Below are 25024 nucleotides of genomic sequence, written 5' to 3'. Positions count from 1 at the left end.
AGATACTTTCTACATCTCTTTATTTTATATATAATCCCTTCATAAAACATGATGACTACATGCTATCTAGAAGAAAATATGGAGTTGTTTTTTTTCTAAAGAGAACTTTTTGGCACAAAACCGTAAAAGGGACACAAATCTCACGGAGGATTGCCTCGTGAAGGCCATGCGGTGTCTGCCGATTCAAATTCAAACGAGATTCTTTCAGAGCAATCAAAATAAGCCTTTGTTCTTCTCCCCCCCCCTGAAAATGTTGTCTGTTAAATGTTTTATGTTCACTCGGGTGAAGGCCAAAACCAAAACCTCTTGTCAAACATTCGCATTATTCATTATACTGAAAGCGTTGCAGCGGTTTTCAAAATAAGAGCATTACTTATAATATGATTAAATGCAATTATAAGTAAATAAATTTTAACACTGGACATTTTTTCTGTCACGTAGAAACTAGATCAGAATGGACAACCAGTAACATCGCCATAGAAAAGTCTAATTTCGTCACTGAACACTGTATTCAAACCTGCTGTTGCTGCTGTTGCTTCGTGTTGACCCAGATTGTACTCGGTTTAGCCAGCAGAGGGCAGCATTGTGTCAAGAAAAACATCTTGCTGGGAAGGGAAAAATAACCAGGGGTGAGTCAACTCTTCCTGGAGCTGTGGGGCGTTTCCTCTCACACACCCAAACTGAAGCGAATGTGTTGGATGCTTGTTTAAAATGCAAAAGAATACATTTGTGAATGCCAACCGATCCCAGTTATTTCCGCTGAACACTGAGTTTTCCCATTCACGTGATCAAATTAGAGTTTTGTGTGTACTTGGGTAACTTTTGGCTTAGTTTCTGGACCAGTCTGCACTATAAATCCTAAAAAGCAGCAGACCAACGAGACCTTACATGCTTACGCGATTAAATAAACTCCACGTTGAGAAATGTTCTGGTTTTGCCAACTACTTTAATCATCAAGGACGAAAGCTCTTTCAGCGGGAGGGGCAGCCTAATTAAAACCAAAGGCTGTGTGTCAGTCTGTAGAGTTTGATTTCCCAAAGAGAACTGAGGGCCACTAACGAAACTTTGAATAGAAGTTCATCCATTTAGATTTTTGAAGATGCCACATAAGAAGAGAAGCCATGGCCATCATAAAGCTACAAAGGAAGCAAAGGACGAGGTAGGATTTTTCCGTTTTTTAGAGACATGCGGAATTCAGTTAATGTGTTTAAAGATGTAAACATCTCCGATATATCACAGCTGATTATTCTTAGACAAAGCTGCAGAAGTGTTGATACTGAGTTAACCTGATAAACTGCATCCCATTGCCATATATGTGCTCAAGCGAGAAACTGTTCTGCACATGTTAGAGCGCGGCTGTGTCATCGTTTGCAGAGGAATTGCTCAGGGCTCGTTGATTTATTTATAATGTCAGTAATTGGTTTTTCTCGGCGTCGCGAATGATTTGCCAGTGCCAAATGCCTATAAGGCTTTCATGTCATCTTTTGTAACTATGGGCTATTGCGTAAAGCCCCCCTTGGTAGCGCGCACCACTGAGCCAGAAACAAGCACAATAGAGATCTACGAAGTTCCTTCTTTGGAAATATAACCGTGTGTGTGTGTGGTGATGTGAGTCAGTGGGGTGGTTTATTGCCGGGCTTCCGGTTTATTGTTGGTTTTTTTTTTTTTTTGGGACCCGGAAATTTTCCTTGGAAAAAAAATTAGAGAGTGAAATTCTTTTGTAATCTCTCTGAGTCAGAAATTGCACCCCGGACAGAAGTGTGTGGCGATAATTTGGTGTCTGCTGGGAGTGGCGCTCTGTTCGGCAAGGTATGAGAAAAGATATCTGTCAGTGAAGACAGGAGAGAGCGGCATTGTAGCAGAGTGGAAGTTTTATTTCGGACAGTTGTTTTCACCTCCTGCTCTCTCATGGCGTATGCGGCATACTGGAGCAGTACTGTGAGTACATCGCCCTCTTTTTTCCCCTTCACCTTCTTCTCCCTCTTTCTTTTATTTGAGCCTCTGGCATTAGCACTTTCAAAGTAAATCTTGGCACCCTTTTAGACGCCAGGTGTGCTTTTATTGCAGAAAACCCGAACAGCTGGTCTGAAAGTGTAGGAGCGGTTCTGGATGCTCTGTGGGCTGTACAAGATATTGTTAGAACCGAAATAAAGTGCTGAAAAGACTTCGCCCACTTTTTGTCAAACACTATTCATACATGAGGGCGTGTGGCTGTTTAAACGGCCTTCAGCCCTCACGTTTCACATCTGGATTATCTCCAGTTATTGTGTCTCGGTACTGTTGCATATCAATAATGAACATTTTAGCATGTTAACTAATGCAATTAATGAGCTGGTGTTATCTTGCTTACATACCTTAATGCTACAAACTATGAAAATCTATTTGAGCAGAACTTTTTCACAGTTAAGAATATTACAAAAATGTTACAAAAAAAAAAGAAAAAGAGGAAAAGCTAGAAAATAAGGCACCAACACAGTAACACAATAGACTGAAACCGCTGCTTCCTGTCCAGAAGTTGTGTTTAATTTAATGCCAACAACTGACTCACCCTAAAAGCCCTAACAAACTGTTGTGTGTGTGTGTGTGTGTTTGTAGCATGGAAAAGCAGATCCTTGCACAGCTGAAGTCAAAAAGAGTAGACAGACTTCAGCCTTCTATCCCACTGCAGGGTCCTACTATGGCAAGGTACTGACTTCATTTTCTCCTGAATGACACAATGCCTTCAGCAATGTTCTGCAGCTCAAGGTTAAAACAGGGCGGGGATGCAGTCAGCTACTTTGCTCCATGTAAACCTCACAGGATGCATTAAAAGATAGGGGCTGCTGTGTGATTTTTGTCTCTCAACACTGCCCAGTAACTGAGAGTGGATACAAGTAGAAGTGTAGCTGTAAAAAAGAATCACCGCTGAACCCACTGGCCTGTTAATGTAGATGCAAACAAGTAGGTGACAATATTTACAGTTTGAATTTTCAGCTGCAGTTGCTATCAGAGCCTGAAAATTAGACTGTGGTCTTTCCAGACATTTTGAATATTTCACATCTATCTTATCTTTGTTTTTCTTTGTGGGTCAAGAGTTGGAGTTGCAGGATGGATGGGAACAAAACTCAACTCTTTGTGTTTGTTTCCCTCTGCTGAGGGCAGTGCTGCTTTTGGCTGCAGATGTTTAAGGACTGCATGTCTTTTTTGTTACCCAAAAATCAGGAGACACAATGAGCGTGCACGCTTATTTAACCTGCTACATAAATAAAAAAAAAAAGTACATGTTTGTGATTGTTAAGAGTAATTTACTGTGACTGACAACTTTAGGAATCACACGTGAAGCCATTTATCAAGGATCACTTTTACCTGTAATAACTTTTAAGTATCTTTAGCTGCAGCACAATATAAATTCTGTTATTCTTGTTTTCTAAAAAAAAGAAAAAGAAAAACAAAATACAGGCTTGTGTCGACATCTGATCATGGTCCATACATTTGATGCAGCTCGACAGGAGGAGCTTATAGGTGACTGAAGTGCAGCGTGGATCTAAATATAAAGATGAATGCCACTTTGGTCACAGGGAGTCCAGTTACCCACTTTATGCTCTCTTACACCAGCGCGTTGGTGACAACATCTGCTATTTTGTTTTCTGACACAGTTAAATATGTTGAGCATACTGCTATCTGCTGATTCTCTGACAACCTCAGTCTAGGTGAAAAAGAGTTTTTTTTAAAAAGACTACCACATGCCACACAACCGCTGCAGGTTCACACCAGTTTTTGTGAGGTTATGGGAACGGATAGTTTGCTTCACATGGCCGATGAGCTAGTTTTGCAGGTTTGATCAGTTGACACTTTGAAAGAGATATGTCAGTCTCAGAAGGAGTGTGTAATGAGTTATGGACAGCCTGTGTGTCTCTGTGCATGCACCATCATTGCACAATATGATCCTGGAGACACCTCATATCTCCCTGAGTACTTTCCCAATAATATATTAGGTACAATAATATAAATATTCACAGGTACAGATGGTCTCTAGCTCATAGTGTTTGTTGATTTAATCTGTTTTTAATAGTGTCAGATGGTATGCATTTACAATGTTATGTCCTTTTTAAAAAAACAAAGAGGTGATGGGGTTTCTCAGGCGAGAGTGTTATCATCAGTATCGCATTGCATTGTTGAAAACAAGCGGATTATCCTCAAAGTGTGCTTTGTGCATAAAGGGCCGATTCACCACTTGTAGCTTTTTGCAGATCAAATAGGAGTGTCAGTTTCTGTCTGTTTGATTTAAAGTGATTAGTGGTAGGGTGCGTGATTGTCATATTTTTCCAAGGTGTGCCGTTAAAACGCTCAAAAAGTGAAAGGCTTGCCTGTCAAACTGATTCCATCACAGTGATTCACTCAGGGGCTGCACTGTTTGCACACCCCACCCAAGAACTACCGGTACCCAGAGAGACAGATAAACTCACACTTTACAGGTGAGGTACAGCCCCATAGGTATGGATGGGATTGCACTTTCATTGGTTTTCATCACCTTTGCAACTTAATTGCCTTCCGATGTTTCTCCATTTACTTTTCATGTTTTCCACAGTTCTTCTGGGATAATTCTTATTAATAAAGTTGAAAAAAGGGACCACACTGGTGAAGTTTCAGAAGCCCAACACCCGTGTTTCATGCTTCAGTCATGTGTTCACAGAGACACTCCCTACATTCCTCTTTAACACACCTTGTTTGTTGCTCAGGCCGTGGTGCAGAGAGACATGATGAAATCTCCTCTGTTGTCATTAGACAGGTTTTCTTTGGCTCAACTAGATGTTGAGATTAGCCTGCATCTAATCAGTATCTCTTCCTGCTATTATCCTTCGCAGATTTTATTACTGCAATACAGAAAAGAATCGAAGATTTCAGCTTCGGCCTCTTCTGTCATGGAAAATAGCTGACACAGGCAGAATATAAAAGTTGGTCTCTTGTTTTATATATGCAGTGTGGATAGACGTATGCGCCCATGTGTGCTCAAGGCTCGTGCACTATCATATATCTAGATGTGTTCTTGCTAATGTGTAACTTGAACATTGTCCCAAATAAAACCGGTTCTGTTTTAGGTATGCTGAGTAAATTTTTTAACACCACTGCGTGCATATCTTCGTGCATGTGTGCCCCCGTGTGCGTTAAAGCTGGATCTATTTCCCCAAGCAGAAGCTCACATGTTGCCCCCCTTTTAAGTGGGTGTCAGCCCATGCTCAGCTCACTTCCTAGTATAGCCCGGAGAGTTACGCCCCTCCCGGTTGTGACTTCCACATCAGATCCTCTTCTCCCTGACTACGCCCAGTTTAGTCCTTCTGCCCTCCCCTTTTCTCTGTCTGGGTCCATTCCCTGTTTGATGCAGGGAAACATGCTGCAAGCCGACAGACAAGGCAGAGGCTGACACACGCGCGCACACACACACTCACACAAACGACACGTTCAGCCAACATGGGTCAGATACTGAGCTGGATCCGAGGCCCACGGGACACCCCGGCTCTGCAGGATGTGGCAGTGGAGGAGCAGGTGTGTAGTAAAAGTGTGTCTGTGTGCTTGTGTAATGGTTTGTGCTGAGTAACAAAAGTGTCCACGTGTGTTTTGTTTTGTTTGTGACCCCCATCTCTATAGATATAAAAGCATGTCTGCTGTTACTGTTTTGTTAGCTGTCCTAGTCTTTTGTGTACTGTATGTTTAAGAAAGGACTTATAAGGGAAACTCACACAAGGAGGAAAACTGTCTTGGAGCCAGTCCAAATCCAGCCTCACTCTCTCTCTGCTGGAATGTCTGAGGCTCCCGGTCAGCCTCTGTGAGTTCAGTGTTCTTACTGTAGTGGGATATTAAACCAAGGCTGCAGGAAGGCCTCCAGTATTTGCTATGAGGTGCTTAAGCCATCAAACTACATGGGAAACTGATAGACTCCTATAAGTGATAATGGTTGTTTTGAAGGATATACCAGTTTTTTCTTTGTGAAGGCTCCCACCCCAAATAGCATTCTCCTGTGATAATCCAAAGCTGCAGATGGAGCTGTCTGAAAGGGTGTGTTTAGCTGGAATGAGCTTAAGTGCTCTGTTTTTTATTTGGACAAGTTAAAGTTGAATGCAATGTAGGTCATATGCTGCAGGCTTTTGTTAAATTTTCACTCGTCTGGCAGAGAATGTGATTGCATGCTGATGTGTGACAGTTCAGCATTGGCTGTCCTCATGTCAGTGCTCTGTTATCAGGGCTGTGTTCGTTTGCTCTGAGTCATTTTATGTGTTAAAGGTCAAAGAATAAATGTGTCCCAGGAGGCTGACTGCACACAGATAGCCTTTGGACTTCTGGTCAGACCATTTTTGTTGTGTTGCATTTTCCCAGCTCTGGGCTGCAGAGATCACCCTCCCTTGGGGTCTGGCAGCATTATCATGAAACGTAACAGGAAATGGCCACTGGGAAAATATATCTTGCCTGCACATGCATAACCATTACAACAAAGTCGAAGACAAAAAGGCATAAACAGGCAGGAGGGGATACTGTGCAAGTTAGTCATGACATACCTGTTTTTACATGGTGTGGTACATTAGAGGGCTTTACAACTATAGCGTGAACTTATATCTTTAAATTAAACTAAACAGAAACTGATGGCTTCACAGATCTTAAAAGCCAGTTTCAGTCCATTGTTTAGTCACTCGGCTCACTGCTGTAATGTTCTGGTTCACGCTCACAGAGCTTTGTCTTGTTGTCCTTGGCTGCAACGTGTAGCCGAACATGCTATAAATACCTGCTTCATACCTGCTCTCAGTAGATGGACAAAGATAAAGAGACAATAGTGTTGGAAATGAAAAACAGAGCTAAAAAGAGATTTCTGGACTGGCATTTTTCAAGCTTGTATCTGCTTTGTCAAAGAAAAGTTTGATCTACAAACAACTGTTATCATACACATTCTTTATTTTTAAATAAGGAATGTCGATGATGAATTACCTATTTTAAAAAAAAGAACTGGGAACTCTTTTTCTGAGACATATTATTAGTTGGAAAATCTAACCCTGCTGGTAGGAACGCTGTGTAATGAATCATGCATGTGGCTACTAGTGCTTGATAAACAAAACTAAGACCCAATGAAAAGTGTCACTTCATAGAACCGCTATAAGGCACCTTTAAATACAATATCATGCTGTTTCCTGTTGCCTGAAGTTACCTGTGTTACTGTTGTATTATTCATATTAGCTTGGCTTAAGCAGTATTTGTTATTCTAGGTTTTTGACTTTTATCCTGTTGAGACGTCTCAGCCTCCGTATGTATTTTTCATCTTTGAGTTCGATGTAGTCATGTGAAATGATCCCCTCGGTTTTACGGTTGGGCATTTGAACAGTGAGTTACACTGTACGATTCAGTTATGAAGGACTATAGCACTGTGTGCAACCAGAATACAAAGTATTGAGCAATCACTGAGACAGTGAGACACAACTGACTCATGTTATTAAATCACAGTCTGATGTCAAGCGTGCACCTATCTGCCCCCACTGTCAGAAAATGCTGACACTCAAATTTCCATCTTTCATGTTTTGATATTCAGCAAATCACAAACAGTTCAACTAAGGTGGTTACTAATGACATCATGACACACAGTGCCCGATTGCTTCAGTTCATACGTCATAACCACCTCTGACTGCCTTCTGAAGCCACACCTCAAAAAGATCATTTCAGACCACGGTACTAAAGCCCAGTTTGCACTGGAGTGGAGGAACACACTGTGTATGAGACCATATATATACACAGAAACTTTGTTGACACATATCCTGCTCAGCTAAATCAGCCTTCCATTTCCTGTTGAGTTTGTTGTTGTTTATCCCGTTGGTAGGTATGGTGCTACTTTCCATCACTCCTCAAAACTCGTGCCTTCAGATTTGACACTGTGCTCTCAGTTTGGCTTGACACCTCATCTAAATGTTGCTCGCTGAATTTTGTAATGTCCGTTTTGGTACACCCGTCCTCCTGTCTGTTTACTGCAATGCTCGAGCAACAGCCTGTACTTGGAGCCCGATGACATTTGTCCGGATAAGTAATGTGAAGGCAGCAGACTCACGATTGCTGGAAACTGTAATGTGATGCAATGATTGAGATTCTCAGTATCGCTCCTCATAAACACGCAGGAGAGGTAAAAATGTTAGCAGGCATGCTATGATTATTGGTAATTGCTGACAAGTCCCAACTAAATCGTGTTATTGTAGTTCTTGTTCTTATTCTGTCATGTGGCTGACAGAGTCGAGCTGTTTCCTCTGGATAGGCTCTAGCCCTCCATGACCCTGAAGTGGATGGCTGGATAGATTGATGACATAATGTGGAAATGCAGCTAAGCAAGAGACATTTATAGCTTAGTAGTTTTTGTGGTGATGATATTTCTATTTGTATCTGGCTAATCTGTCTGAAAATCTAGTTATAGTATAGTATAGCATCATTGCATGGCTAACACACAAGTTTAAATTCATGGTAGAACCTAATAAGCTAATGCAGAAGTAATTTTAGCTGAAGCAAACAAACCTGTGCTGAAGATGATACAAGTCTGAAACTGAAGCTCAGCTCGCTAAAATAGCCTCAATCTGGACACTTGATTTAGCACACTTCCTGTACCTAATAATCTGTGGTTTGTTGGCAGTCACAACAAGCTAACATATTATTTTTTAAAAATATTATTACAAATATTTCTCTACTTTTCCTAGAAATAAAGCAACTTTGAGCAGATGTAATGTTTTCCCTGAAGCTTTTTTGCTTCACTTTTTTTAAACTGTCCCTATTGATGTCTCTGTAACTGAAATGTTTCACAGTAAGTGTGGCTCGCTTTACAACTGGAAGTCCGGTGAATGCTGCTCTAGTCTGCATGTTGAAGTATCTTTGGACAAGACACTAAATCCCAAGTTATGTGTGCGAGTGTGTGTGTGTAAATGTTAGACAAGGTGCTGTGGTATGAAGCTTGTAGTAAAATGATTTGTGTGCTCCGAGTAGAAGTGTGCTATTTAAGCAGTAACCACTGGTTGCTAGCATTGACCACTTGTCATGCTTCTGGCTGGGAGCAAAGTGTGTTTCTCAGATTTACCTCGGTCAAACTTGCAGGCTGTTGCTCCTGAAAACACTGCTGCCAAAACAATGAGCTAAAAGGGGATGCAAAACTGTTGTGTTTGGTTAGGTTGATCTCAACAAAAGCAAATGCATCCTTTTGATTTGACTTCACTGTGTTTATTTAAAAAAATATACGATTAGGGTTTGTCAACTTCCTCAGGCCACTCCTCTGCATTTTTTTTCTGGCTGTTTGTGCACAGTCAGCACAACACTCACTGGTTTCCATTTGCACTTTTAAGTGCTTCCTTGTATCTGGTTCAAACTGAGCGCACAGATTGTGTATGGCTGCTCCTGCTCCTAATCAGACCTGATTCACACGCTCTTTCATAACAGCTAGAACTTTCTGGCAAAACACGTTTCTACTAGTCTAATCTCTCTGCAGAGTTCCAATTGATTTGACTGCAAACTTTTGCCAATGTAAATATCCCACATTAGTCTTTGCTTAAAGTCTTAGTTTAAGACATGTGATACCATGCAGCCTCCCACCAAGTTTGCCTGTAAACTTCTATGAACAGAGCCCACCTTTTATACTAGAAACCTCCAGCTTCTAGGTTTACCATTTCTATTGGTTGATCTCCATGAAAAGGTGTGTCTAATGTTGTCAATAAAGACAGCTGTTACCAGGGGTTGCAAACTAAGGCATTTGGATTCAACATGAGCATGTTATCTTTCAGAAAAGGGGGCAGGCTCTGGTGTGTTTTTGGAGTCAGTCAGGCGAAAGCTGTTAAGTGATTTATTTTGAAGGGTCCCAGGACAGACACAAGAATTTCTGCCAGGGCAGGAGACATCAGGAGTCTGTCTGCTTGTTCTTATAAAGACATTTTAAAAGAAACATGGTTGAAGCCAAGCCGATAAAAGCCAGACTATAGCTCTCGAAGAATACAGCGATATGTCATGATCATGCTTACGCTCTGCTGTTTATCTTCATTCGAGCTGATTATCCTGGTGCTTGATTGTCAGCTGGCTTTGGCTGATATTTAACCAAGTCTGTTGAAGCTTGTGTCAAAGCAGCTTCCACATAGAATATTTCCTATAATCCTTTTCTAGCACATCTATAATAACATTAAATTTGATGCCAAGTCTAAATGCAAAGTATTTAGAGCCGTTTGAGTTCCCATTTTAACCGCAGCATTAAAGTACTGGGACTGAACAAACACGACACGCATACAGGCCGACATTGTGTCCAAACAACAGTCTGCAAGTTAACAGGCATGCACAACGGTTTCAGATGACGCACATGAACACAATGCTCCTTTTTAAGTTTCATCTATGTGCTTTTGGTGTTTTGTGACACGAGGGGGCGCTGCTCTCCAGAGCACTCGCCTCTTAACGCGTTTGACATGTTTTTCGGTGTGGAGTGCTTGAAGAAGTTAACATAATAAGGATAAAGTTTAGAAGTTATTGACCTTTCAGCCAATCAACGCTGCCACTGCTGAAAGGTCCTGTTTAAAGAAAGGGGAAGCGTTAAATGCCCCTCTCTTGTCCCCCCCCAAATTCCTGTGTAACCTCTGGCTGGTATTTCCTGTCTGTTCCGTTGTTCGGGGCCTTTTTTGACGACCTGTGATGGAAACAAACATGTCTGAACATCACTGCTCTTGCCCTTTAAACTTTGTCGTTCTCCCCCATTTTAATGTTCCTCTCTGTCTGCCTTAGGGTGTGGTTTGAGCTGCATGTGATGGATCCTCCTCCCTCCCTCTCCTCTTTTCTGCCTTTGTTGTAGCTTTGTATTCTAGATTCCAAAGTTGTGAGTCTACCCGACACACCCAGACTCCTGCCAAAGCACTGCTGCAGAAAATCTACTTTCCTTCGTCACCCCTCAACTCTTTCTCTCTTCTTCACCTCTTCCGGCTTGATGCAGGCTATCGCGTGCTGAGCTGCATCATGCGTCTTCACCTAGCCCAGCCCGACCCAAAGCTTGTTCAGTTTTCCTGGCACCCATCGAGCAGTGGGCGGGGCTTCATGTGTTCAACTGCCCAATCCGACCGAGCCTGCTCTGCCATGTTGGATGAAGGGGTGGAGCCTGATGCAGCGGCGTCTTGTTGTGCTGATTCAAAGAGGGCGGAGTAGCAAGTTTTTCACTGCTGGGTGTGTGTACGTGTTTACATGTGTGCGTGTGCATGACATAAAGTTCGAACTAAAGTGTTCCTAAAGCAGGGGTCTTAGGTTAAGCAGCCTGAAGAGAGCCTCTTGGTAGTATTCACAGCAACATTTAAAGAGGATACACACTCACAGTCTGACCTATGGTATGTATCCGGATGGTATTTCCCTTTATGCTTGCTCTTTTGTAAATGCTTGCGTGGAGAAGCTTCCTGTTTGATACCTGTCACATCACTTTGGTGGCTGGTGTGTAGCAGAGCGTTTGTTCAGATCAGCATTTGACAGTTTATCGCTCATGTGATCCTTCATGTTGTGGTAAGATCAGCGTGCTTCCCTTTAAGCCTCAAATTATGGAACTAAAGGACTAAAGATTTTAGTGTTAGTCTCTCTCAAATGGGCCTTGAGAGCAGTTGTTGCTAGTGTAACAAAAACTTTGTTCCAAGTAAACGTGAACGACCAGCAATCAAATGTTTCATTACTATTTATGTATGTGGCATTCAAGGTTGACACCTGGCTCTTTATGGCTTTATATCATCTTTTTGTGCTCTCCATACTGGTTTTTCTCACTGTAAACGTGTGATACAATAATCCTGATGGGAAAATGCAGTACAAACACTGAAGCACAAGGGTTGGTTTGTTTGTCTTGTATGATTAGGATTTTGTTTGGCTGCAGTTGTAATTTTGCCATGGTTGTCCTGTTTCTTGTCCTCGCCTGATGTGACAGTTAAATGCGTCACCACCTCATCAGAACAGGTTGCCTTTTAAAGTACGTTTAGTCAACGCCATTACTCCTGATTTCACCCAGCTCTCTTGAAATCTGCCCTCCAGCAATAATGCTCCTCCTGCTGCAGCTCTGTGCTAAAACTGAAACGCTTAACTTTCACACTATTGCTCCACTTTCTTTCCTTGTTACGCAGCTGACTGCAGCTTTCGTCATTTCCACCACTGGTCAGACGTGAGCCACTTATCACTATTGACCTTTTTTCCACAAGTTGCCAGTGCTATTTTAAAACAGAAAGCTGAGGCGTCGTTTCCAGCCATTTTCACATATGCGTGTCTGTGGTGTGTTGGGTGGGGCCAGCATTAGTCATCAGTTTTCATAAGAGGGCAAAGCTACTGCTTCAGTCCCTGTTGTTTGGTAGGGCCTGGATATATGTACTGCATTGTTCCTTGACCAGTGACAAATGCACAATATGGAGTGCAGTCTTGGCGTTTCATGCCTGCGTGTGTTTTTCTATCATTCATATCTGACAGCAGACAAAAGACTTGAGCAATAAACCTCAAGCTGACAGGCAGTTTCCTGTCGTGCTAAATTGAAAGACTACCAAAACCTGTTGGTTTCAGATGGCAGTGCGCCGCCCTTGCCACACTGTCACTGCTGGCCCAAGTCATGTGACAGAAATGTGTGGATCTAAAGTGCTGCATCTATTTTGGACACACTCACTTAAACTATGCCCAGCACTGCGTCTAGCTCTCTCAGAATGACCATGATGTTACTGGTGTCCCGTTATCAACTACGTCAGGCAGTGTCCTCGCTGCTTACCCAGTGGCTCTATCTATGGACATGCACGGCATGTCAGTGTTTGCATACGTCATGTGTCTTACATGGAATAAAAGATTCAACAACATATGTTCACATATCACGATCTTTATATGCGCTGTTGTGTTTCAGACTACAACTGCACCGAATCCCAGTCTACTGTATGTACTGTATGTGTCTGACAAAATCAATATGTCCTTTGCAAAGCACATCCATGCTAACTATTGAGTCTTTTCCACGCTTCGGCTAAATTTGGAACCCTGCATCATTTCTATGACACCCCCCCCTCTTCTTTTACTGTCTTGTGCATTTCTGTGCTGCATAACAGAAACACAGAGTGCTGTTTAAGAAGACAACATCACAAGCTACAGAAGTTAGTTCACTGTCACGGGTTCAACCAAAGAAGGTCTCATAAAGTTTGTATTGTCTGCACAGTTTTCATATATGATGCGTGCAAAGGTTATTTCTGTTCTATTGGCTTTTTTTTATCAAACTTGTATACATGTTGTGTGTATAAAGAATGAGCCAAAACTTAAGGCTGGACAGAATGGCAAGTGACATCTTGCATACTGTCAGTTCTACTATTGAGTGCATCTTCTGATAAAGGCACTATTGATCATTTGGACCTTTTAAGTTTTGCTGTGCAGTATGCTCCACGTATACAGCTTATAACTCACCTCCATCAACATCACTTTACTTTCACACAGTCCAATATGTACTCAGATCAATACAATAAATACTTTATCAAGATGGCAGAGATTTCCTAAGAGTGGATGTTAGGCCTCTTCCGGTTGTTTGGTAAAATTAGTAAATACCTCCCAAAAAATGATTCTGAAACTATAACCCAGAAAAAATGTGGCCAGCATCTGCAATCGTGTTTGGGCCACATTTGACACTGCCTGACCTCATGGCACCATAAGGCAGCTTCAAATGAGCCACAGGTCGACCAAATACCGAGCACATCTGGAAGACTCAGCACCTGCTATAAACTACGTCAAGCACGGCTCATGACATTTATGCAACACCTGGTCTGTAGAAAACAACTGTGTGTACTATGTTTGATCCAAATGTGTCTGCTCTGTGGGAAGACTTGTTGCTACTTCCTTTTTTTTCTGTGGTGCGTTGTGGTTTGTGTTAACCAAGAAAGTGGTCCTTTCCCCCCCACTCGTTGTCGAATGTGAGTGAACACACTTGGGTTCTCTTTGTCAAGAGGTTCTGAAACAATATTGATTCTATCATGTCAATATGCATCAAAATTTAAAAGGGAAAAACTCCAGCTCTTTGAGTCAATGGCGTGAAAAATTAGGGCAGTTTTAAAGTCGAAAGTGGGTTTAACCCAGTACCTAATGAGTGTACGTGTACTTGCAGTGTGCGTCTGCTGCTGCCGTAGTCATGAGGAATGTAGGAATGCAGAAGTCTGGAGTCACTACAGACTTCCTGAGAGTTTGTGTTGGTCTCAGGTGAACACAGAGGTTACACACAAACATTTGTTTTTAATTTACCTAAATCAGTGAGTAGGACTAATCCACAAAATGTTTCATGCTTCAGGTTTTATTTTATTTGAGTTAAAGTTGATGATTTTTTTTAACCTTCTGATTCCTAACCGTAGTGCAGCTTTCTGCCCTCATCATCTTTGTTCACTTTTATTTTACAATAGAAATCCTTTCTTTCTTTTGTAGCATCTACCAGTGTTGGCTTCCTTTAAGAGGATATTTCTTTTTATCTCTTTAATAAATGTTTTCAAGATCGTCTGGTATTGACACTCTAAACATACTGATGAGCTCAACTATTTACTACTTAATGTTTCAGTGCATTGTTTCTTTTAATCGATTGGAAATGAACTAAGAGCTCTGTCTGTTTGCCTACTGTACAATTATAAAAGCGGGTCGTGCTTCCTGGCCTTTGTCAAGTGGCATCTGTCGGTGTTGTCGGAGTTTTGCAGTGGTGATGAGTCACCTGTTTGCGTGTGGTTTTGAAGAATAGTTTCAACAGAGAATCCCTCATGAGGTAAATGCAAAAGCGCATGGACATGATTCTAATTTATACAGTGATATGGAAATATGTCATTTCTTCTGATCTGTTCAGTGTTACCCTTTGTTGTAACTCACAAATCTGTTATAGGGTTTGCCATAATGTACGCTTCTGCAAAAGAACGTTTTGATGAAGTAATGATGTCATTCATGTGGTCAGTATGATTACTCTGATGACACATCAAAATACCTTTTGTAGATAAGAAGGGGGAAGTCAATACTGTGATTGCCTAAACATCTTTAATCAAATGGAATTAGAGGTGCTTTTCACTGTTTCTTTAAATTATTCCTGTGTTGAATCAAACACTGCAGGCACATTAAAAAAACGAAATAAAAGCTAGCGCCACTAGAATGGCTTGAGTGTGTCTCTATTAGTTCTAGAAGTTTTCAGCAATCTCTTGTGCTCTATAGATGTTTGCAAATTCTGCTTCCAGAACAGATCACTGCCATGAGAATACAAGGCTTCAAATATCCAATGCTACTTTTATCATTTTGTCATGAAAATCCAAGCTTGTGGAGTTGTTGTCTCACATGCAGCAAAATGCGCCTGACGCATCATGCAGTACAGCTCATCTGTTTCTTGGTTATTTAAGTAACTTGGCAACATTCAGTATTTACAGTGGTAACGGGATCAACACAACTTCCCCTTGGCTGCTTGTGACCTCACTTCCTCCTCTGTGCCACTTCCTTTTTATTCTCGATCTAAATAATATGAAGTTGACTCTTAAAGCTGTCGGTTCATATCTGAAAAGTGTGAAAGGCAGAAGGCATGTGACTTATGTGTGCTAATCCCGACCTGGATTATGACTTTGTGAGCCCGTGTGACTATTTGAGCGCATGAGGAAATCATTGATTATGCCAAGTTGCAATCATTACTAACTCAGAGTTCACCAAATGCAGATGATTCACATGTCCTCTGTCTCTGTATGTTATTTACCTTGACTGTCATTCACAAGCATACATATGTGCTTTACCTCCATCCTACCTGTGTAGCTGTAAAAGAGGACGCATAGCTGGTTAACTCGCTCAGAAGCTTACGTGTGATTAGAAGTAGCATAATAACTGGAAGATATAGTTGGGGGGTTTTCCCCACAGAATTGTATCTGTTAATCTGTTATGTATACTTGCACTACTGTGCACTTCTCTTATTCTTTTATTATGATTATTATTATGAACAAATGGGGGAAAAAAACCCAGTAATGCTCGCCGACAGGCTGGGCTGGGTCTGAGTCTACAATGGTACAACTGCATACAATATATGGAGCTGAATGTGAAACGGACAGCGGTATTAAACAGGGTGGAGGTTCACTGCTCTGTATTCACAACACCTTCAAAAGAGCTGGGCTGGGCTCTGCAGCAAACTGTGCTCCACCTGGAGATCAGTATATGCTTCCAAAATACTGGACTACGTGCGCAACATGTATAATTGTTAACAAAAGAAAGTTTATTTTTGTACACTGTTGCATATTTTAGACTAAAAGCACTTTTTTTTTTTTTTTTTGGCAATACTAAGGGATCTACTGAGTATTTGCATTCACAATCTTCACAATATTGTGAAGCTTATTACAGGTAGAATCAAGGCGTCTGGATGAGCCTCACATTTAATGACTGCACAAACAGGAAAAACAGTCCAGGGGAGCAGTGCTACTGTCTCCGCTCTACGTTACGAGGTTGTGCTGATATATTACCTGTAGCTTTCTGGAGCCTGTGCGAGTAGACGCAAAGAGTGCGATTTAGATGACCCCGAGAGTTGGCTTTACAGAGTCCATCTCCAAATGTGACTGGGCTGATCGGGTCAGATTCCAATCCCAGTGCATTCTGCTTGCAGTAACACCTTTTCATTGATGTGCGATCCTTATCCAGATAAAGGTCACATGTTTTTACTGGGGCAAACTGAGTAGTAGTGTAAGGCTTTACTTCTTGTACATTTTTGTAGTCTAAAAGAACAAAACAAAATGAAACATTATTTGCTTCTAAAGGCCTGTATATTTCTCTCAAATGTATTAAGAACAATGATCTTTATGACATTCCACCTTGCAGAAGGATTTCCAGTACTGTAAAAAAACAGGCTAATAACTGATCAATATTTCAGATGACAGTTTTAAATGATAAACTACTGCCGTGCACCCACAGATAAACCATGGGTCCTGCAACTATCATTCCAGGAAAGTTTGCTTTGATTAGTACACATGATAAAAAGTCATAATATCCCATGCGTTGTAACACGGCTTCTATAGATTGTTTCATTACAGCTCAGCTATGGGGAATTTAAGACAAAGATCAAAGCATCAGTGATACAGTATGACTAATTGTTTCTATGTGAAGAAGTGCAGTGCAGAACAAATATGACTTCCATCCAGTATGCATGTGTGTGAATACTGGCTGCATGTCTTCAGCCACGGGAGTCAAAGGCCGATCTCTCCTGGTTCCATAAGCAGAAAAATGTGAGCTATGTTAGCGTTCAGCTTGCACTGGATGCCACTGGCTGGAGATGAACTTGTGAATCCTGCATTCTTGTTGTCAGTTTCTAAGGTGACCACAGACGACAGTCTCGTTGACGCACTGCTGTCAAACAGTCCCACCCCACAGTCAGGAACGTAGGACTTGAATCAAACACTTCTGACTGCTGTGTGATGGGTGTGTTTGTGAGCAGTTTACAGTCCTGCATTTCTCCCCATGTTTGTTTTCAACTTGAAAAGGAGACTGTATTGACCTGAACCTGTAACGATTACGATTTCAGCTTTATCCAGAAATAAGTCTTCTGGAACGTTTTGTTTTCCAAAAATATTGCTGTTGTGAAATCAACATGTTGCTGGGTGGTTTCTTGTGTTCCCTGCACATATTTGACTTCTGTCTCTTTCTCTCTGCAGTCGCAGTCCAGCCAGACAACACCCAAACCGGCAGCTCAGGTCTCTACTGGAAAGCCTGCACAGTTTGAGGTATTAGACATTCCCCTGTAATGCTGTTTAACTTCTTCTTCTCCTCCCTCAGTCTGTCAAAAGAAACTTATTTGTTGACTGCCAGTTTGACCCCCCAGCATTTTCTGTTGTTCTAGCATTGTTACTTTCTTTCCTGTTCCAGCACAGCTCTTTGATTAATAGCAAAAAGAACATTTTCCTTTTCCTTCCTTCAAACTCAAGGCAGGTAACACCCTGTTTAACCCATTAATGCTGCTCGCAAACCAAGGTTGTCAAACTGCTGCTTGAATGCTGACTGGAATATTCTCCAGGGAAGACTAATGGAAATGTTAAAAGACTTCATCAGTATTTCAATCAGGAACTCATAAATTAAGTGGAATGTAACTATATTAGCATGTATATGAACTCTATTGGTAGAAAAAATGTTGCAAACATCAGCATTTTGTTGGTAAACGGTTTTCAGGTTTGCATGATTGCACAGCACATATATTTAATGACTTAAAAAAAAGAAGAATTGGGATGAGGTGGCTGCTTTGGAGAGACCATTTGAGAAGCTTAATGTTAACTTGTCTTATTCATTCCAAACAACAATTGTGTCAATCTTCTAGCTGTTGACTTGAGGTTAAGTTGAATTCTTTATTATTACTTCATGCAATGTACGAGTACCACCGGCACCATAACAGCTCTGGAGTGTGTTGCTTCAGGACCATGCTCAACAGCAGATATAGTATTTTAGGAAAGCGGTTACTCCTCCAAGCATACCTCTTGTGGCCAAATAGTTCATCTTTGTCTCATAGAGTCTCATTTATCCCATAAAACCTTTCTCCAGAAGGCATTTAGCTTGTCCATGACAACTACATAAATTTCACATCACCGTGGACAATAACACTGGTGTCACAGCAGTTTCCAGCTGAAGGCAGGCTTGAGCCTGTTGGTTCACAGGTTGTTCCTTAACATCCTGCTCCATTCCCTTTCATCTGGAGGTGACCGTTTGGGTCTTCTTCCACAACATGACAAAGTAGTGACATATCCGATCAAACTAAATGACCACAATATTGATGCTTATGATGAGTGTACGTAAACTTCTGACCATAACTGTATTTTATATAAAGTGTACTTCATTAAACACTTTTAATAACTATTTTTTTTCAAAGTAATAGTACACTCCATTGCCTGTCATTTATCTCTTTTACTTACATACAAATAATGTTTGAACAGAGCCATAGTGCCAGCCTGAATTGTTTTCACACATCTTTCAGCAGCGGGGCTTAGACAGTGTATAGTTTGGTGCCCGGCTTGTAGAGATAAGGTTTAGTCGGATATTTAGAAGTGAGAGAATTACATGGTTTTATTTTAGACCTATTCACACACTGAGCTTATATTACTCAGTCATTAACCTTCACTGTAAGTATCTCATTGCCCTGCTTCCTTCTTTTTGCTTTGCCACAGTAAAGTACAACTGCCTGTGTTTCAGTGTCCATGTGCAATGGGAAAGATAATCTACTGTGCTATAAAAAAAAAAATGTCCCTGCAGAATGTATGGTAATTACTATTAGCCAGTTTCTTGTCACATAAAAACACAACTATAATGTTCACCTATTAACCTTACAAATATGGAATCTTACTTGTGTGTTGCTTTTTCTGCAAGTTTAATGACTTTCAGAAAAAGCAGGTTATAATGGAAGCAAAAAAGGCTGAAAGATTTACTACATCTCGATTTGGATACTTTTGTTACCACAATTCCCTGTAGTACACGTAATGGCATAGCAGTGTTGCAAGTTGTGCAATTACCTGAAATGACAATCACATTTGACTGGGATTGTCATGCTAGCCATGGCATTTTGTGAACATTTTTAACTTATTAAGTCCCTGATTGCACATAATAATACATTCTTCTACAGTGAGCATGACAGTTTAACACACATAAATGCCAAGCAATACAACAGCACGTGAAACGATAATGCTGCTAGCCAGCTTGCTAGCAGTCGCATCAGTATTTCTGCTGAGGATGTGTCCTTTTGGCTTAAATCCGTTGGTGATGCCTTCCTTTAAGCAATAGAAGGTATAAAACATGGAACCACAGTCACATTACCAACTGATGTGCGGAGCTACGTTATGAAACTGAGTATTGTTGCAATCGCCAACATATCTAATTGCTCCCCACCCTCAAGCGTAACCAAGAAGATGTCAGTTTAAGATATCAGGCTAAGATATATTACAGTAGGTTTCACAGTCTCTGTGGCTGTCTTGACGATAAGTTAACTAGCTTTCATGTGCAAAGCCAAGCACACAGGCAATTCTAGCATCCATAGAGCTGTAAAAAATTGCAGTTGATCAACTTCTCCTCACCTGGTGCATTGCAGACGCCAACATCGGGATCTGGAATGGCTACAAAGCCTGGGGCGGTTACCACGACAACAGGAGGAAGCTCTAATGTTGCAACAGCAGGGAAAGCAGCACCTAAAGCCAAACCAGAGGTAGATAAACTCTGGCGGGTATGAATAAAAGTGGTGGAGGCTTTCAGCGCTTTGGCGTGACATAACATGAATCTCTGCTTCTTTCTTTTGGCCTCAGCACCTCATGTGTGCTCATCACTAGTCATCTCTTTACGCGCTTCATCTTTGGTCATCACCGTTACGCAACATCTTACCTGTCTGTCTGTGACGTCTTTCTGGCACGGCCGTTCACTCATCTTGCATCAGAAGCTGGACTGTCACCGTGCCACCATAAAAGATCTGATATGACCTGCATGGGATGAATGCTCCTCACAAACTGTGACACTAACTTAAAGAATAACTGTCTCTTTTCACTTTCTTTAAACACATGCTTCTCGATTGTAGACTAACACTACGCTGGCCGGTGCTACTGTTATTGACATGTCGTTTGCAGAGGCGAGTGGCGCTACTAGAGAGGTGTTAAAGGTAATGCCATCATGGCCAAAACTCTAGCTAGTGCTTTTTCTTTGCTTTAATCCAACAATCTTTTAAATGATAATGTTTTTTGTATTATTTTATTGGAAATTTTGTGAACTGTGTGTGAGGTATTTGAATATTTCATGAATGCAAATAAATCCCCAAAGTTCAAGGTGATTAAGGCATGAAAAAGCTCCAGCATCTGAACCCTTACTGATCACTGGTCATCAGTCTCAGGCCTCGTATTATTTTGAGATCTTTTGGGTAACTGTGACTGAGCTGACCAGTGATCAGTGTAAATGTTCTTCTGCTTCGTTTTCACTAACACTTTAAAAATCTACACGGTGTCAGTACATCTACTGGCTTCCTTGTGTTTTTGAGTAATCATTTGGCGACATGTTTGTAGACTGCACCTGTCTCCCAAGCCAAAGTCGCACCTACAATTCCTCCCACTGCTGGCACTGCAGCAGCCACTTCTGTGGCCGCTCCTAAAGAGTCACCTAAGGACACGGCTAAGGTATAAGCCTGACTACTAATGCCACTCTGAGTCTTCACTGCCTCCATGACTCTTGGGGTGTATCTTTCAAGGCCTACTTGCCTTTCGCTCTTCTTTTTTCTTCCTTGCAGTCTTATCGGGTTTTTTGGGGTTGTGCTTACTTGACTGTCCAGATACCTTATTAGCTTTAGGGGTTTCTTGGAATTCCTTTTCGGATTTTTATTTTTTTTGAAGAACAAGGACTTTCATTCTTTACACTGCAGCTCTTTGCTCAGCATGCCTCTGCTCGTTGTTGCATTTCGTCATAGTCGACGCCCGTCCATTTGCAACATCGCATGCATCATCACTCCGAGTCAGTGAGGAAAAAACAAATGAAGAGGAGAGGCATACAGTTTACTCATGTCCCTTCTGACCCCAGTTTCATTGCACAACACTTCTAGATGAAAGACGTTGGTGGAGGCTTTCTTTTCCTCAAGTGACTTCCTGTCTTTCATTTGTTTGTTTGGGTGTTTTGCATGTATGTAGCAGATCTGCACTTTTACTTGACATGAACTTGGCCTGTAATAGAATCAAATCTTGTTGCATTTTAGAGTGCCACTGCTGCCACAGCAGTCAAAGCTGATGTTCCTAAAGTTGATCCTGCTAAAACATCAAAGCCAGCTGCAGCAGGCACAGCTGCGGCTGGAAATGTGTCTGTGCAAGGCAAAAAGGAAGAAGCTAAATCAGCGCAAACAAAGGTAGATGTTCCTGAAGCCAAACATGGCAGAGGCTGTGTGTCAACTCTGCCCTCCGTATACTCTGCACAGTGATGATTTTGCATTCAATTCAATTCATCCTCTCGGTCTCTGTGTTTAATGAATGAATGAGGATGTTGTGATGAGGTGTTGTCATGGCTAGCAGGAATTTTTCACACCAATCAAACATTTTTTTTCTGGAAATTCTAAAGAAGAAAAGTCATTTCATTAAAGCAATTAACTAAGAAAGAGTTGGAATTTCTTTTTTTTATGGCTGATAATTTCATGATGCCTTACTCCTAATAGCACAATGGATATATTGTGTTGTTAAGGTCTGTGGCCTGATTCTGGATCTGTGTTGCAGGTTCAGGCGGAGGTTACATCCACAGCAGCTAAAGGAGCCCAACAGGTAAAGACGTAATGTAGCAGTGCTAGTTTCCTTTAAAAAGCATGTCGCTTGCGCTTGTGTGTTGAGCTGTGTTGCATGCGCAGGCACCTCCAGTGGATGCAATCGACGAGCTGGCCAACATACTACCATCAACTGATCCGTTCGCTCGCCCAGAGCCTGTGTTCACGGGGCCAGAGGTCAAAGAGGTATAGCATAGCCACAGTGTGCAAGCATGCATGTTGGAGTGTGTGTGTGTGTGTGTGTGTGTGTGTGTGTGCTTTAGAAAGTGAGCAGCAAGCTGCATGGGCCTTTAGTGTGTAACCGTGTAATGCATGTGTCACAGCATGACATCACCTCTGAGAAAGGTCAGAAGTGTGGAGAAAGGGACGACACACTGCCTCCAAACTACAGATTCAAAAATACGGTCAGTGTGCACCACTTTCCACTGCTTTCTAAACTTTCTACCCAACCTCACCTTGTTTTTTGCTTTTGCGTGCTTCGCTGACAAATTCGTAGGGACTACTTTATGTTGGTAGGAAACTGTCACTTTTAGCTTATGTTCTTTAGACAAAGTTGCTTTACAGGCATGACTTTGACACCAAATTAAAGCTTTAGGACTGATAACTTGTTAGTATGAAGCAAGAGTGGCTGACTCCTGCATCTGGAAGGATATTTGATCCAGATTAGTCTGAGGTTTTCATGTGAAAATCAAGAGGATATGTCTTAGCCTTTTCCTATACCTGAGACTATGGCAGGAAATGTCCAATTTGACCTTGCAATATAAAATCTTGCCAAAATCTCAAATCCAGATTACATCCAAAATGTAATTGCTTTAAAGAAAAACCAAGCTCCATTTCTTTTTTGGTAACATTTTCATGCAAATCCATCAGCAATGTATTAAAAAATGATCCTGTTAAACAAAAAGAAGCAGACAAACCAAACCAATCAACAATTACTACTGGCATGTTTATTACTTAGAATTAGAAGGCCTTTTCAGATCTTAAATGATTTCACCATTTTATTTTTCTTACCAAGTGTAAAACTACTTTATACTTTCTAGGGTGGAGCTCCTGCAGATGCTAAACCTGTGGATGTCCCTGTAAGTAAAGCTTTTCAAACTCCTGCTATCAGTTCTTTGTAGTCCAGATAACTCACACACGCAGGAAGTGCTGTTTCCACTGTATAATCTACTCGTTCCTGGGTGGAGAATGTGTTGGGTGTTGTCCTAAGAAACCACCTTCTCCGTTTGAGCTTGTTGGCTCCTGTCCGACCAAACCCAAACACTCATAAATATATGTGCCCTGTCACATGCACACTTACATTGCGCACAGTGATACACCAGTTAAACCGAGGAATGTGTTCATAGTTACTCACAGTCACTGACACACCCACATTTGCATCATAGCCGACTCCCACTTTGGCCTCCTGGCATGGAAGAAGCTTTTTTGGTTCAGTGTCTCACCAAGTCTTTCTGTTCTTTCTTCCTGTGTGAGTTTAATGGTTTCAATTTTGTGTTGGTCATATTTTTGTGGAGTCAACACGATTTGTGTCACCTGCATCTCTTTAGAGAGAGTATTTGAGTTTTTGGCGTCTGTGGAATGTAAAGGGTGTGTCTGTACTTTTCCTTCACTGTTGGTACAAGTCTGGTTTGCATTATTTTGCCTTTTGATTTGGTCACTCATGCCCTCTAGTGGAACTTTGGAGCAATTCTTTCTGACTGAGTTATTTTAGGTTGGTGTAACGCACAGTATTTTTCATTTCAGAAACCACTGAGCACAGACGCGGCCCTTGATTCCCTTTCAGCTGATTTTAAATCAACTGGTCAGCCTGGACCCAAGAAACAAGAGGTCAGTCTTTAAGCATGAAGCACTTAGCTGCTACTTCCATTTGATGTATGTGCCACACACTCCTAGTATGGCACCTGTGCTGTAGACTGCATTGGCTCCAATAATATCATTTTTGTCTTAAAGGTCTAAAAAAGTCTCATTGTGTTTTTTTTTTTTCCATCAATAAAATAAATAGCAAAAGGCACATGTTGAGACTATAAGTGCCTCTTCTGCTGGTCCTGCGAACTTTGCACCTCCTCCCGTGAAGGTAAATTGACATTTTTAAGTCCCTGATGTGTCATTACAGCAGAGTCTGGCTGCAGAGGCTGATGCCTTTTCGTCCCTGCTGTCCCTTTTGTTGCAGAAAGCTGAAACTCCTGCAGCAGTTCCTCCTATGGCGGCTCCTCCAGCTGATAAAAAAGCTAAGATGGAGAAAGTCTCAGATGACTTCTCACTGGAGGCTGGACTCTCTTCTTCCAGCACGGTACTTTTACTGTAATGGTTACTTACAGATCTTAGCTCTGTCTTAAAATGTTTTAATAAGTAAATTTCTTATGGCTGTTAAAGTTAAAGCCAAAATTTTACTACACTGAAAATAAACCTGATTAAAGTTGCATTGTTATTCTGCATGGATCAGTGAAAACGAAAACATTTGTCTGTTTGCTCTTGTAGAAAGCGGTATCTCCTGCGGTTGCTCCTGCTGATAAGAAAGCCAAGATGGATAAAACCACTCCCGATGTCTCTGTCAAGGCTGGATTGGATACCAAAGCAGGCACCAAGCCCAAGACCAGTGAGGTGAGATGCAGGAGATGAGGTTAAACAACACGGGTGTCATTAGCTTGTCATAAACGCCATGTTCTCTCTTCAGGGTGACTCCATGTCTCTGGATGCTCTCGGTGCTCTGTGTGACACACTACCAAAAGATGCACCAAAACCTGAACCCCCCAAACTCAGACCTCAGGACATTGTATCGGTAAGAGGCACAAACAGCTG

At 41.5% G+C, this 25024-nt stretch overlaps 1 protein-coding gene across 15 annotated transcripts in view; it reads left to right on the top strand.

The window, feature by feature from the left end:
* The first annotated feature begins 743 nt into the window (after window positions 1–743).
* cast (calpastatin) overlaps window positions 744–25024 on the top strand; it is a 31238-nt gene continuing 6957 nt past the window's right edge. The window contains exons 1-15 of one of the 15 annotated variants that reach the window (XM_005731237.2): window positions 1709–1938; window positions 2596–2685; window positions 17628–17696; window positions 20039–20152; window positions 20994–21104; window positions 21674–21820; window positions 22182–22226; window positions 22310–22411; window positions 22549–22629; window positions 23266–23304; window positions 23969–24052; window positions 24228–24299; window positions 24396–24515; window positions 24704–24826; window positions 24900–25004. In XM_005731237.2, coding sequence (XP_005731294.1) covers window positions 1909–1938; window positions 2596–2685; window positions 17628–17696; window positions 20039–20152; window positions 20994–21104; window positions 21674–21820; window positions 22182–22226; window positions 22310–22411; window positions 22549–22629; window positions 23266–23304; window positions 23969–24052; window positions 24228–24299; window positions 24396–24515; window positions 24704–24826; window positions 24900–25004 — 1332 coding nt within the window. In that variant the 5' untranslated portion in view covers window positions 1709–1908. The other 14 variants (XM_005731238.2, XM_005731240.2, XM_005731241.2 and 11 more) reach the window with 14 other exon arrangements.

Source organism: Pundamilia nyererei, unplaced genomic scaffold (genome assembly GCF_000239375.1).
Source record: "Pundamilia nyererei isolate P.nyererei 1_Seehausen unplaced genomic scaffold, PunNye1.0 scaffold00042, whole genome shotgun sequence".
Lineage (NCBI taxonomy): Eukaryota > Metazoa > Chordata > Actinopteri > Cichliformes > Cichlidae > Pundamilia > Pundamilia nyererei.
This window is presented reverse-complemented; position numbering and strand designations above follow the sequence as displayed.